General features: G+C 45.7%; 1 protein-coding gene across 1 annotated transcript in view; it reads right to left on the bottom strand.

Annotated features, from left to right (window-relative positions):
* Positions 1 to 15,173, bottom strand: part of LOC116979505 (serine-rich adhesin for platelets-like) — a 1,930,096-nt gene that overhangs the window by 1,798,801 nt on the left and 116,122 nt on the right. Inside the window, exon 38 of the mRNA XM_033031015.1 lies at positions 7,557 to 7,733. Within this exon, the coding sequence (XP_032886906.1) occupies positions 7,557 to 7,733 (177 nt within the window). The remainder of the gene's footprint in view (positions 1 to 7,556; positions 7,734 to 15,173) is intronic.

A 15,173-nucleotide genomic window follows, 5' to 3' on the forward strand; every position in this document is an offset into this window, starting at 1 on the left:
ATGGGTTGGGAGAGTGGGCAGAAACGTGGCAGATGAAATATAGTGTAGCAAAGTGTGGTCATGCATTTTGGTAGTAGGAATAAAGGCATAGATTATTTTCTAAATGGGGAGAGAATCTAGAAATCGGATTCCCAAAATGTTAATCTGAAAGTTGAATTGGTAGTAAAGAAAGCAAACTCAATGCTCGCATTTATTTCAAGAGGGCTTGTATACAAAAACAGGGATGATTGTCTAATGTCTATTGACGTTAAGGCTCTATAAGGCACTGGTCAGGCCGCATTTGGAATATTGTGAGCAATTTTGGACACTATACAATACAACAATACAATACAATACAATTTATTGTCATTTGAGCCCCAGTGAGACTCAAACGAAATTTTGTTTCCACAGCCATACAAACAAAGACAATGTCCTACAGACATACACACAATTAAGTTCACACAAAGTCTTTTCTCTCCCCTGCTCTCCATGTCTCTCCCGATGTCCAAGCCCCAGGCGGGTGATGATAAGTCCCACGGCCATTTTAGGCCGCGCGGGGCGATTTACGGCCCCGCTCCCGGTCTGAAAGTACAAGGTCGGAGCCCCAGCGTGCGATGGTGAGTCCCACGGCCATGAAGCCGTGCCGGGTGATGTATGACCCCGCTCCAGGTCGTTCCAACCCCGCGACACGGGCTGGAGAAGTCGCGTTGCGGGAGCTCCGGGAAGCGGTCTCTCTCTCTCCCCCCGGACCCGCGAGCTCCCGATGTCCCAGTCCACCGGACCTGCGGCTGCGTTGCTGGAGCCTCCGAGCCCCAGGAGTCGAGTCGCAGCAGCGAGTCACCACCGCTCCCCACGTACCGAGGCCGGCCAGCCCCACGATGGTGAATAGTCCGCAGCGCAGTCTCCCGAGCCCCCGGGTCGTTCAGGTTGGAGGCCGCTCCACGGTGCTAGGCCCCAACGACAACGGAGACCCGACAGAGAAAAGGTCGGGTCTCCCGTACAGGGAAGAGATTTTAAACGGTTTCCCCCTCCCGCCCCCCACATATACACATTTAAAACCAAGCTTAAAAAAACACAAACACTACATTTAACTAGACAAAAATAAAAAAAAGACAGACAGGCTGTAGGAGCCGCTGCAACGAGTCGCGCCGCCACCAGGAATCCTAAGGAAAGAATATCTAAGGAAGGATGTGCTGGCTCTGGTGAACGTCCAGGGGAGGTTTACATGTATGATCCCAGCAATGAGAGGTTAACATATGATGAGTGATTGACAGCACTGGGCCCGTACTCGCTGGAGTTTAGAAGAATGAGGGGGGACCTCATTGAAACGTACAAAATAGTGAAAGGCTTGGATAAAATGGATGGGGAGAGGATGTTTCCACTAGTGGGAGACTCGGACTAGAGGTCATAGCCTCAGAATTAAAGGACATTCTTTTAGGAAGGAGATGGAAGAATTTCTTTAGTCAGAGCATAGTGAATCTGTGGAATTCTTTGCCACAGAAGGCTGTGGAGGCCAAGTCAGTGGACATATTTAAGGCAGAGATAGATAGATTCTTGATTAGTACGGGTGTCAGAGATTATGGGAGAAGGCAGGAGAATGGGGTTAGGAGGGAGAGATAATCTGCTATGATTGAATGGAGTAGCAGACTTGATGGGCCGAAGGGCCTAATCACTTATGACCTTATGACTTCATGAACTTATGACCTTATGATACCCTGGAACTCTTAATAATTTCCAAATACATGAACTAGCCAATCTCTCCACCCTTTCCACCTGAGATATTGCCATGTCATACTGCAAAAGGCCACATCACACTAGGGAATAACCCAAAACGGAAAAACAACTTCAACATGTCTGGATGCCCTGACTTCTCTATCCTTCTCACTCATCGATAACATATTTTCTAAGTTGCTGAACCTGTTAAGTGTCTCCAACGTCTTGTTATACCAACTACCAATGCTATTAGATAGACACAAAAAGCTGTAGAGAAGCAATGAGTGACATTTCGGGACGAGACCTTTCTTCAGACTCGTCAGGGGAAAGGAGAGATATAAATGATGATGTAGAGAGATAAAGAGCAACTAGACTAAGTGGAACCCATTTTGTCCCTGTCACACAGAAGGCTTGGTCCCCCAACACAATATCCCACCACTCACCCATAGCCGCCAACTGCACAGAAGCAGTTTATTTCCCCTCATCCCTAGCACTCTCTCCCCCTCCTCTTCACCCTCCCTCTTATTTCACCTCTCCTCCTCCCCTCCCCCAATCCGTCCATCACCTCTCCTTTCCCCTACCCTCAGTCGCACCCTCCTTCCCTCCATAACTACTCTCCCCTCCATACCCCCTTCCTATCCCTCTATCCCCCACCTCCCCCACTCCTCATCTCTCCCTATCCCCCTACTATCCCTCCTCCCCTCCCTACTCCCATCCTCTCCCTCTATCCCCTCTCTTCCCCCATTCTTCCTCCCCAGGGTCTCAAGGTTGCCGCTCCTCTCCCTTCTTGCATGCTCCAGAGGAGCATCAGCTGTTGGCTCCCTCAGAGCCAGGTCTCGGATCGGCCCGGATTCACCAACAGCTATGACCGCGCCAGCATGTTGGTGGAGGGGGGGGGGGGGGGGCGGGGGGGGGGGGGGGAGAGCTCAAAGAAAAGACGGGGAAAGAGCCATGGGGGAGAGGGGGGTATCACGGCGGATGTGCAGGAGTGGGCGCCGTCTGTGTATGGCAGCCTGCCCGCAGTCCGTCTCTTCACCTTTTTTTTATTTTAAGTCCTGTCCAAAATGTTAGTGGAGGTCTTTTATGTGGTGGGTGGGGGGGGGGAAGGGGGAAACTTTATTTCTTAGTCCCCTACCTGGTCGGAGAGGCAGCATCCCTCCGAGCTGCTTCTTCGCCCCGTCCTCGCGGCCTACCATCGAGAATGGAGCGGCGTTTCCTGTCGGGACCGGCCGGGACTACAGCTTCGGCGGCGGCGCAGCGCAAGGACACCATCACGGAGCGGAACCACGGAGCGGGCGATGCCTTACCGGGTCGCCGTGCGGTAAGCTCCGGAGCGCTGTGGCCGTCGATCCAAACATCGCGGAGTTAGGGCTGCGGGCGTCCGGCCGAGGGCGGCGCTGGATTTGGAGCGCCGCGGAGCCAGGGATCGAGTTCGCCGGGGTCGGAGCTCCAACCGGCGCGGCCTGAAGTCTGCGAGTTCTCCGGTCTCCGGGGAGGAGGCAGCCGCTCCAGACTTTCCAAGCCGCTGAGGAATTGTTTCACCCGACGCCAGTGTTCCAGCTTCACGGCAAGAGGGCCCTGAAAACATCGGACTGGCTGCAAGGCCACAAATGGGCCCCGACCTCGGGTGTTTCAGAGGAAGAGGACTTAACTTTCTGCTGCCTTTCCCCACAGTGGAAAATTTTGATCCTGCTGTGGGGGGATGTTTGTGTTGAACTCTATAATGTGTTGTGTCCATTTTCTTTCTTTATTTAATTTTAACCTTTTTCTATGGTTTGTATGTAAATTTATTATTTAATTTATGTAAAGCACTTTGGTGTCAATGCAAGTTGACTTAAAATGTGCTATATAAATAAAGCAATAATAATAATAATAATCACGGGGGAGGGGGCAGTAGCCAGCAAGGGGGACCAGAGGGGAAGAGGCTGGAGCTGTTGGGCGTTGTGATGGCGGTGCTTTTGGGACTCACAGCGGGCACTGGACGCTCTCCTCCGCCGGGATCAGATTCACCGCTTTCCGTTGGACGACATCGCAGCGCCGTTACCGGTCCCTCTGAAAACTGTGTCCAGTTGGAGACCTCCGCTGGTCTCCCTCAGCTCCAGTAAAGACACGATGGCACAGGAAGGGGCGGACCATCCCGGGGAGTGACAGGAGAAGAGACTAATCCGCACGGAGAGGAGATTGATTTGCGCACGTGCGGTTTCTACGATTTTTAAACCTCGCTAACTTTTACAATATATCACCGATTGGAATGAAACCTGTTGCACTTGCCGCACAGGTGAACAATGAGTGAGCTGGCATAAAACCGTCGCGCTATCGCGTACCATTTTTGTGCAAATATAAAAATCGCACAAACCAGAAGAGCACAAGATCAGAGCTTTAGTTATGTATAGAAGATAGATGAATGAAAGATATGCAAAAAAAGTAACAATGATAAAGGAAACAGGCCATTGTTAGCTGTTTGGTGGGTGAAACGAGAAGCTGGTGCGACTTGGATAGGGGAGGGATGGAGAGAGAGGATATGCTGGGGTTACTTGAAATTAGAGAAATCAATATTCATACCGTTGGGCTGTAAGCTGCCCAAGCGAAATATGAGATGCTGTTCCTCGAATTTGCGTTTAACCACACTCTGACAATGGAGGAGAGCTATGACAGAAAGGTCAGCGTGAGAATGGGACGGAGAATTAAAGTGTTCAGTGAAATGATCACCCAGTCTACAGCTGGTCTCGCTGATGTATGAGAGACCACATTTTTTTGCTCAAGTAATTGTGATTGATTCTTGTAGACGGAGCAAATGAAGCAACAGAAAACCCCCAATCAAATATTGCAAAAGGTGCACAGTGATTTCTACCGTTTATTGTAGAAATCCTTAGATGTTGTAAGTTGGAAGTTGGACGAGGAAAAACGCATTTAATTTCATGTTACGTTCCATGATGTGCTTTAATGCAGCTACAACAACTGTCAACAGGTGCGGGTCAAGCAAGAGCATTTGTATCAGGGGTCACCGTCAGTGAGTAGATGAAATGGGAGAAGATAAAACATCAGGATGAACATCAGGATGAACATCAGGCTGAAATGCGATAGTAAAAGGACATCAGGCATATTTGCAGCGTAGTTGTGAAAATAATGAATGAAAAAAAAATTGTTGCAATAAGAGAATTTGCAAGAAGGTGTTTGAAAAATAGAAGATATTGTATCAGGTTGAGCGTTCAGAACAGCAGAGGAAACAGGAATATTTAATCACTGCTTGGTGTAAAGGATTAATTTCAGTGGAAGCAGATGAACATGAACATTTGAGACACAGAGAGACATTACCAATGGACAAAGGTTTACATACTTACTCATGTCTGATGTTGTAGAACTGACATCAGTAATTGTTTCCCTAGTTTGTGGAGGGGTGGAGCTCTGGGTGGTTGTTGATTCTGTTGTGCTTGTTGTATCTGAAGTGAATGGTGTTGTGGTTGATGTTAAAGTTTCAGGAGGAGTAGTTGCAGTAGTAGATCCTGTTGTAGTTGTATTAAAGCACAGATATTCAGCATAGAACTTAACATGAAATTAAATGCTGATGTTTATGTTTGTTTACAACATACAGGAACGAGAAACACGGTGTGGTTCAAGCTGGCGTGTCAGTATTACATGTCCCAATGAGAGAGTATTTGAAATTCAAACTGGAGGAGATTAAACATCAGTACGTACATCAGGATAAACTGCAAAGGGAAAGATCAACAGGCATACTTACAGCATGACAAAGATGATTGAGGAAGGAGCCCAACACCGCCGCACAGTTCACATTAACCATCCTGATCTCCCGGTGGCTCAGCACTTCAACTCCCCCTCCCATTCCGAATCCGACCTTTCTGTCCTGGGACCCCCCCCATGGCCAGAGTGAGGCCCACCGCAAATTGGAAGAGCCAGTACCTTATATTTCGCTTGGGTAGTTTACCTCCCAGCGGTATGAACATTGACTTATCCAATTTCAGGTAGTCCTAGCTTTCACCCACCCCTTCCCAGCTCTCCCACAGCCTACTGTCTCCGCCTCTTCCTTTCTTCTTCCCGCCCCCCACCCCCAGTGTGCCTTCGATTTTTCCAGCATCAGCAGTTCTTTCTTAAACATTTTGTCTTCTCCACTGCGTAATCTCCTCAAGGTATGCCTACTTTGAAAATGTTCCCCTCCTCTCTCCAAACACAGTTTAGCAACCTCCTCTCTCACTGCCCCCCATCTGTGATTCCCCCTTCCCTCCAACTCTGCGACCGCATCTTAACCCAGACCCGTTACCACAGCCACGTTTGCTTTCTCGGGACATGCCTGCGCCTCCATCATGTACCTCATGTGTTCCAGCTCCAGTTCCCTACCTCCCAGTTCGGGCCCAACCCGGACTATAGATTCCGACAGGCTATCTGCCGCCTTACATGGCAGTTCTCCATCCATGCCCTGCGGTCCATTCTGGCTACGATGCGCCGACATCAGAAGAACCTCTCCCAAAACTTCGGGCCTCACTCACCCAGACCTGCAACAGACCCCAACTATACTTCATCCAACGGCAGATCCACTCCTTCAACAAACGTTTCCTTGCTCACTTGGACTCCACCAAGGACCGTAAACACGCCCGCCTCCAGGCCGCTCCTGCCACCGAAACTCCGTGACTCGACCGCCTGCAGGCCCCGGGCCCCAACACTGGCCCGTGCTGCCTGCCTGAACACCACCAGGCCGAGTCCTGCGATGCCATCTTTGCCACGAGGAGCATCACCAGCTCTCACTGCCTCCCTGACCGATCTCAGGCCCGGATCACCGAAGACGCCGTTGTCGCTGACCTCCAAGTGGCTGCTGCCGCCGACCTTCACCTACCCACCGATGATGCCAAACCTCGCTGCCTCACTGGAACCTCCGACTACCGCTGCCTCACGAGGACCACCGACCCTCGCCACCTCACCGGCCATCCGTTGACCGGGACTTCCGATGCTTCGCCCGCTGACCACTTCGTCCACTCCGCGCAGGCCTCCACCAGTAACTATAACGACCCTCGCTACTCCACCGCCCACCAGCAGGCCACAGCCGTCGCCTTACCCGAGTCCTTAGGCACAGCACCGGGCCTGAAGTCACCACGCTGCAGACTCTCACACAACGAGGTCTGACTGGGCTTGGTCCTGGTGCTCCTCCCCCCCCCCCCCCCCAAACAAAGGGAACCTCAGTGAGTTTTCCACTGGGTCTTTCCCTTCCCCCTTGTGCCATGTGACCCCAGCAACTCCACATCCACAATATAATCCTCATACCCCCCTCCTTCTTGACAACCCACCACACCCCTATCAGACATCGTCTTGGCCTCCGTGCACTCACCTGCCTTCCTCCGGCTCCAAACCCCATCCTTATCATGTGTTCACCATCCCCCCCCCCCCCTGACCTCCCCCTCTCTGACACCGAACGGTCTGTCCTCAGCAGAGGCCTCACCTTTGTATTCCTCCGTCCCCACATCAATGAGTTCCGCACCCGCCAAGATGTGAAGCTCTTCTTCTGTCGCCTCCGCATCCAAGCCTTTTTCCATGGAAGGAGTCCTCACCCCCTAGTGATGACCGCTTCTTCCGTCTCCAACGGACTCCCTCCTCTTGGACTCTCCCTCATGGCCATCTACCTGCTTTAGACCCCTTCATTTCAAACTGCCGGCGGGACATCAACCGCCTCAACATTTCCACTCCCCTTTCTCACTCTAATCTCCTCCTCCACCAAATATCTCCCCTTATTAGAATCAGATCTTTTTGCACTCCAACTGGGACATGAAATTCCAGCAGGTCGATCTGTGTCACATTGTGCATTTGTGACTGAGAGGTCATCATATACATTGTTAACGGGCAAAGCTTTATGTACTCACTAGTTTCTGACGTTGTGGAACTGACATCAGTAGTTGTTTCACTAGTTTGTGGTGGGGTGGAGCTCTGGGTGGTTGTTGTTTCTGTTGTGCCCGTTGTCTCTGAAGTGAATGTTGTTGTAGTTGTTGATGGAACTGATGTTAAAGTTGTAGCAGGAGATGTAGTTGTAAATGTTGTAGCTGCATTAAAATAGAGAATCGCAGCATGAAATTTAACATGAAATTTACGGATTAATTTTAAGTGTATGTAATACATCTAGATTATTTGCCAGAATTTGTTATTTTCATAATTATTCATCTTTCAAATGGATCGTAAGATTACATGAACTGATTCTGTGGTACTGTGGTCAGAAAACAATGAGAAAAACTTTGAACAAATTCAAACGGACAAATCTTTCTGTACTCACTACTTTCTGATGTTGTGGAAGTGATATCAGTTGTTGTTTCACTTGTTTGTGGTGGGGTGGAGCTCTGGGTGGATGTTTCTGTTGTGCTTGTCGATGATGATGGAACTGATGTTAACGTTGTATCAGGAGGAGTAGTTGCAGCAGTAGATCCTGTTGTAAACATAGAAAACACAGTGTTAAAACACAGATATTTAGCATAGAACTTAACATTAAATTAATTGCTTTTGTTTTTTTCGTTTACAACATAAATACATACAACATATCTCATCAGGGATGAGATACACTGTGTGGTTCAAACAAGTGTGTCAGAATTACGTGTCCCAATGAGAGAGAATTTTAAACAGTCAAGATATAGTCAAGTTAAAGGAATTGGAAGCTTTTTAAAATACACCAGAAGTCAACCATTAAAGCTGCTTAAAAACAAACATATTGCTTTCAGTTTCAGTTTAGTTTATTCTCACATGTACTGAGGTACAGCGAAAAGAATTTGCTGGGTGCAAACGATACAGTAGAAAGACAACACATGATTACAACCAAGTTATTCACACTGCACAGGAGGAGTAGTTGCAGCAGTAGATCCTGTCGTAGCTGTATTAAAATACAGATATTCAGCATAAAACTTAACATGAAATTAATTGCTTTTGTTCTTTATCGTTTACAACATACAGGGATGAGAAACAGGGTGTGGTTCAAACAAGAGTGTCAGTGTTACGTGTCCCAATGAGAGAGAATTTTAAGCAGTCAAGATACAGTACTTTCAGTTTCAGTTTAGTTTATTCTCACATGTACTGAGGTACAGCGAAAAGATTTTGTTGGGTCCAAACGAGACAGCAGAAAGACAACACATGATTACAACCAAGTTATTCACACTGCACAGATACATGATTAGGGAATACCGTTTAGTGCAAGGTACAGCCAGTAAAATCCGATCAAACATAGTCCCAGGGTCACCAACAATGTTAACATCAGTTCCATCATCATCAATTCAGGAATGATCTCGAGTTGTGGTAGGATGCTTCAGTTCATAAGATCATCAGAGACAGGAGTAGAATTAGGATATTCAGCCCCATTAAGTCTATCCCCCATTCAAACATGGCTGATCTATCTCAACCTCTGAAACCCATTCTCCTGCATTCTCCTGACATCTCCGCTTAACATGTGACACCCATACTAATCAAGAATCTATCTATCTCTGCCTGAAATATATCAACTTTGCCTCCACAACCATGTTTGGCAAAGAATATCAGCATGGAATATAACATGAAATCAATTGATTTACTCCCAATTCACTCACGATATATATAAGCAAGAGAGATGTATCACAGAAATCTATTATCAACACACCATTCAGTAGTAATGTGTTAAGTCCGGGACGACAGATGGCACAATGGGCTAAGTGTTCGACTGGCGACCGGAAGGTAGCCGGTTCGAATCCCGCTTGGAGTGCACACTGTCGTTGTGTCCTTGGGCAAGACACTTCACCCACCTTTGCCTGTGTGTGAATGTGTGTGAGTGATTGGTGGTGGTCGGAGGGGCCGTAGGCGCAGAATGGCAGCCACGCTTCCGTCAGTCTGCCCCAGGGCAGCTGTGGCTACAGAAGTAGCTTACCACCACCGAGTGTGACTGAGGAGTGAATGAATAATGCGATGTAAAGCGCCTTGAGTATTAGAAAGGCGCTATATAAATCCCATCCATTATTATTATTATTAAGTGTTTTTATGCAGGCGTGCTTGAAACAGCACGGATTGTATCAGTAGTAGCATTGATCAGATTAAATTGGTTCGCGAACACTGATAGAGACCATGCACATTCGTAATGGACAAAGCTTTACATACTCAGTTCCGATGTTGTGGAACTGACATCAGTTGTTGTTTCACTTGTTTGTGGTGGGGTGGAGCTCTGGGTGGATGTTTCTATTGTGCTCGTCGATGATGATGTAACTGATGTTAACGTTGTATCAGGAGGAGTAGTTGCAGTTGTAGATCCTGTTGTAGCTGAATTAAAACACAGATATTCAGCATTGAACAACATGAAATTAAATACTTATGTTCTTGGTCGTTTACAACATACAGGGATGAGTTGCACGGTGTGGTTCAAGCAAGAGTGTCAGTATTACGTGTCACAATGAGAGAGAATTCGAAATTGAAACTGGAGCAGTTGAAACATCAGTACGTATACCAGGATGAACTGTGATGGGAAAGATCAACAGGCATATTTACAGCAGAGGTCGTTGTGACAAGAATGATTCAGAAAGGAATAGTCATAACAGGAGTAGATGTTCAAGAGCAGTAGATAAAACAGATTTAGTTGCTGTAGTGTACCTGTCATTTTTGGCTCAAAAAATTGGGATTGATTCTTGTAGTCTGGCCAATTATAGCAGCAGAAACAATATCATTCTTCCGTCTCATGGACAGAGCTATGAAGCATAACTGTTTCTCCTTCCACATGTGCTGACTGGTGAGCTGAATGGTTCCACTAATTCCTGCTTTATTTCCTGATTCCAAATATCTCCCCTTATTTGAATCAGATCTTTTTGCACTCCAACTGGGACATGAAATTCCAGCAGGTCGATCTGTGTCACATTGTGCATTTGTGACTGAGAGGTCATCATATACATTGTTAATGGGCAAAGCTTTATGTACTCACTAGTTTCTGACGTTATGGAACTGACATCAGTAGTTGTTTCACTCGTTTGTGGTGGGGTGGAGCTCTGGGTGGTTGTTGTTTCTATTGTGCTCGTTGTCTCTGAAGTGAATGTTGTTGTTGATGGAACTGATGTTAATGTTGTAGCAGGAGATGTAGTTGTAAATGTTGTAGCTGCATTAAAACACAGAATCGCAGCATTAAATGTAACATGAAATTCAGGGCTTATTTTTAGGTGTTTGTAATACATCTGGATTATTTCCCAGAAATTGTTATTTTCATAATTATTCATCTTTCAAATGGATCGTAAGATTCCATCAACTGATTCTGTGGTACTGTGGTCAGAAAACAATGAGAAAGACTCTGCACATTGCAAACGGACAAATCTTTCTGTACTCACTACTTTCTGATGTTGTGGAAGTGACATCAGTTGTCGTTTCATTTGTTTGTGGTGGGGTGGAGCTGTGGGTGGATGTTGTTTCTGTTGTGCTCGTCGATGATGATGGAACTGATGTTAACGTTGTATCAGGAGGAGTAGTTGCAGCAGTAGATCCTGTCGTAGCTGTATTAAAATACAGATATTCAGCATAAAACTTAACATGAAATTAATTGCTTTTGTTCTTTATCGTTTACAACATACAGGGATGAAATACAGGGTGTGGTTCAAACAAGAGTGTCAGTGTTACGTGTCCCAATGAGGGAGAATTTTAAGCAGTCAAGATACAGTACTTTCAGTTTCAGTTTAGTTTATTCTCACATGTACTGAGGTACAGCGAAAAGATTTTGTTGGGTCTAAACGAGACAGCAGAAAGACAACACATGATTACAACCAAGTTATTCACACTGCACAGATACATGATTGGGGAATACCGTTTAGTGCAAGGTACAGCCAGTAAAATCCGATCAAACATAGTCCGAGGGTCACCAACAATGTTAACATCAGTTCCATCATCATCAATTCAGGAATGATCTCGAGTTGTGGTAGGATGCTTCAGTTCATAAGATCATCAGAGAGGAGTAGCATTAGGATATTCAGCCCCATTATGTCTATCCCCCATTCAAAAATGGCTGATCTATCTCAACCTCTGAAACCCATTCTCCTGCATTCTCCTGACATCTCCTCTTAACATGTGACACCCATACTAATCAAGAATCTATCTATCTCTGCCTGAAATATATCAACTTTGCCTCCACAACCATGTTTGGCAAAGAATATCAGCATGGAATATAACATGAAATCAATTGATTTACTCCCAATTCACTCGCGATATATATAAGCAAGAGAGATGTATCACAGAAATCTATTATCAACACACCATTCAGTAGTAATGTGTTAAGTCCGGGACGACAGATGGCGCAATGGGATTAGTGTTTGACTGGCGACCGGAAGGTAGCCGGTTCGAATCCCGCTTGGAGTGCATACTGTCGTTGTGTCCTTGGGCAAGACACTTCACCCACCTTTGCCTGTGTGTGAATGTGTGTGAGTGATTGGTGGTGGTCGGAGGGGCCGTAGGCGCAGAATGGCAGCCACGCTTCCGTCAGTCTGCCCCAGGGCAGCTGTGGCTACAGAAGTAGCTTACCACCACCGAGTGTGACTGAGGAGTGAATGAATAATGCGATGTAAAGCGCCTTGAGTATTAGAAAGGCGCTATATAAATCCCATCCATTATTATTATTATTAAGTGTTTTATGCAGGCGTGCTTGAAACAGCACGGATTGTATCAGTAGTAGCATTGATCAGATTAACTTGTTTCGCGAACACTGATAGAGACCATGCACATTCGTAATGGACAAAGCTTTACATACTCAGTTCCGATGTTGTGGAACTGACATCAGTTGTTGTTTCACTTGTTTGTGGTGGGGTGGAGCTCTGGGTGGATGTTTCTATTGTGCTCGTCGATGATGATGTAACTGATGTTAACGTTGTATCAGGAGGAGTAGTTGCAGTTGTAGATCCTGTTGTAGCTGAATTAAAACACAGATATTCAGCATAGAACAACATGAAATTAAATACTTATGTTCTTGGTCGTATACAACATACAGGGATGAGTTGCATGGTGTGGTTCAAGCAAGAGTGTCAGTATTACGTGTCACAATGAGAGAGAATTCGAAATTGAAACTGGAGCAGTTGAAACATCAGTACGTATACCAGGATGAACTGTGATGGGAAAGATCAACAGGCATATTTACAGCAGAGGTCGTTGTGACAAGAATGATTCAGAAAGGAATAGTCATAACAGGAGTAGATGTTCAAGAGCAGTAGATAAAACAGATTTAGTTGCTGTAGTGTACCTGTCATTTTTGGCTCAAAAAATTGGGATTGATTCTTGTAGTCTGGCCAATTATAGCAGCAGAAACAATATCATTCTTCCGTCTCACGGACAGAGCTATGAAGCATAACTGTTTCTCCTTCCACATGTGCTGACTGGTGAGCTGAATGGTTCCACTAATTCCTGCTTTATTTCCTGATTCCAAATATCTCCCCTTATTTGAATCAGATCTTTTTGCACTCCAACTGGGACATGAAATTCCAGCAGGTCGATCTGTGTCACATTGTGCATTTGTGACTGAGAGGTCATCATATACATTGTTAATGGGCAAAGCTTTATGTACTCACTAGTTTCTGACGTTATGGAACTGACATCAGTAGTTGTTTCACTCGTTTGTGGTGGGGTGGAGCTCTGGGTGGTTGTTGTTTCTATTGTGCTCATTGTCTCTGAAGTGAATGTTGTTGTTGATGGAACTGATGTTAATGTTGTAGCAGGAGATGTAGTTGTAAATGTTGTAGCTGCATTAAAACACAGAATCGCAGCATAAAATGTAACATGAAATTCAGGGCTTATTTTTAGGTGTTTGTAATACATCTAGATTATTTGCCAGAAATTGTTATTTTCATAATTATTCATCTTTCAAATGGATCGTAAGATTCCATCAACTGATTCTGTGGTACTGTGGTCAGAAAACAATGAGAAAGACTCTGCACATTGCAAACGGACAAATCTTTCTGTACTCACTACTTTCTGATGTTGTGGAAGTGACATCAGTTGTCATTTCATTTGTTTGTGGTGGGGTGGAGCTGTGGGTGGATGTTGTTTCTGTTGTGCTCGTCGATGATAATGGAACTGATGTTAACGTTGTATCAGGAGGAGTAGTTGCAGCAGTAGATCCTGTCGTAGCTGTATTAAAATACAGATATTCAGCATAAAACTTAACATGAAATTAATTGCTTTTGTTCTTTATCGTTTACAACATACAGGGATTAGATACAGGGTGTGGTTCAAACAAGAGTGTCAGTGTTACGTGTCCCAATGAGAGAGAATTTTAAGCAGTCAAGATACAGTACTTTCCGTTTCAGTTTAGTTTATTCTCACATGTACTGAGGTACAGCGAAAAGATTTTGTTGGGTCCAAACGAGACAGCAGAAAGACAACACATGATTACAACCAAGTTATTCACACTGCACAGATACATGATTAGGGAATACCGTTTAGTGCAAGGTACAGCCAGTAAAATCCGATCAAACATAGTCCGAGGGTCACCAACAATGTTAACATCAGTTCCATCATCATCAATTCAGGAATGATCTCGAGTTGTGGTAGGATGATTCAGTTCATAAGATCATCAGAGACAGGAGTAGAATTAGGATATTCAGCCCCATTAAGTCTATCCCCCATTCAAACATGGCTGATCTATCTCAACCTCTGAAACCCATTCCCCTGCATTCCCCTGACATCTCCTCTTAACATGTGACACCCATACTAATCAAGAATCTATCTATCTCTGCCTGAAATATATCAACTTTGCCTCCACAACCATGTTTGGCCAAGAATATCAGCATGGAATATAACATGAATTCAATTGATTTACTCCCAATTCACTCACGATATATATAAGCAAGAGAGATGTATCACAAAAATCTATTATCAACACACCATTCAGTAGTAATGTGTTAAGTCCGGGACGACAGATGGCACAATGGGCTAAGTGTTCGACTGGCGACCAGAAGGTAGCCGGTTCAAATCCCGCTTGGAGTGCATACTGTCGTTGTGTCCTTGGGCAAGTCACTTCACCCACCTTTGCCTGTGTGTGAATGTGTGTGAGTGATTGGTGGTGGTCGGAGGGGCCGTAGGCGCAGAATGGCAGCCACGCTTCCGTCAGTCTGCCCCAGGGCAGCTGTGGCTACAGAAGTAGCTTACCACCACCGAGTGTGACTGAGGAGTGAATGAATAATGCGATGTAAAGCGCCTTGAGTATTAGAAAGGCGCTATATAAATCCCATCCATTATTATTATTATTAAGTGTTTTTATGCAGGCGTGCTTGAAACAGCACGGATTGTATCAGTAGCAGCATTGATCAGATTAACTTGTTTCGCGAACACTGATAGAGACCATGCACATTCATAATGGACAAAGCTTTACATACTCAGTTCCGATGTTGTGGAACTGACATCAGTTGTTGTTTCACTTGTTTGTGGTGGGGTGGAGCTCTGGGTGGATGTTTCTATTGTGCTCGTCGATGATGATGTAACTGATGTTAACGTTGTATCAGGAGGAGTAGTTGCAGTTGTAG

This window comes from Amblyraja radiata, chromosome 13, assembly GCF_010909765.2.
Source record: "Amblyraja radiata isolate CabotCenter1 chromosome 13, sAmbRad1.1.pri, whole genome shotgun sequence".
Lineage (NCBI taxonomy): Eukaryota > Metazoa > Chordata > Chondrichthyes > Rajiformes > Rajidae > Amblyraja > Amblyraja radiata.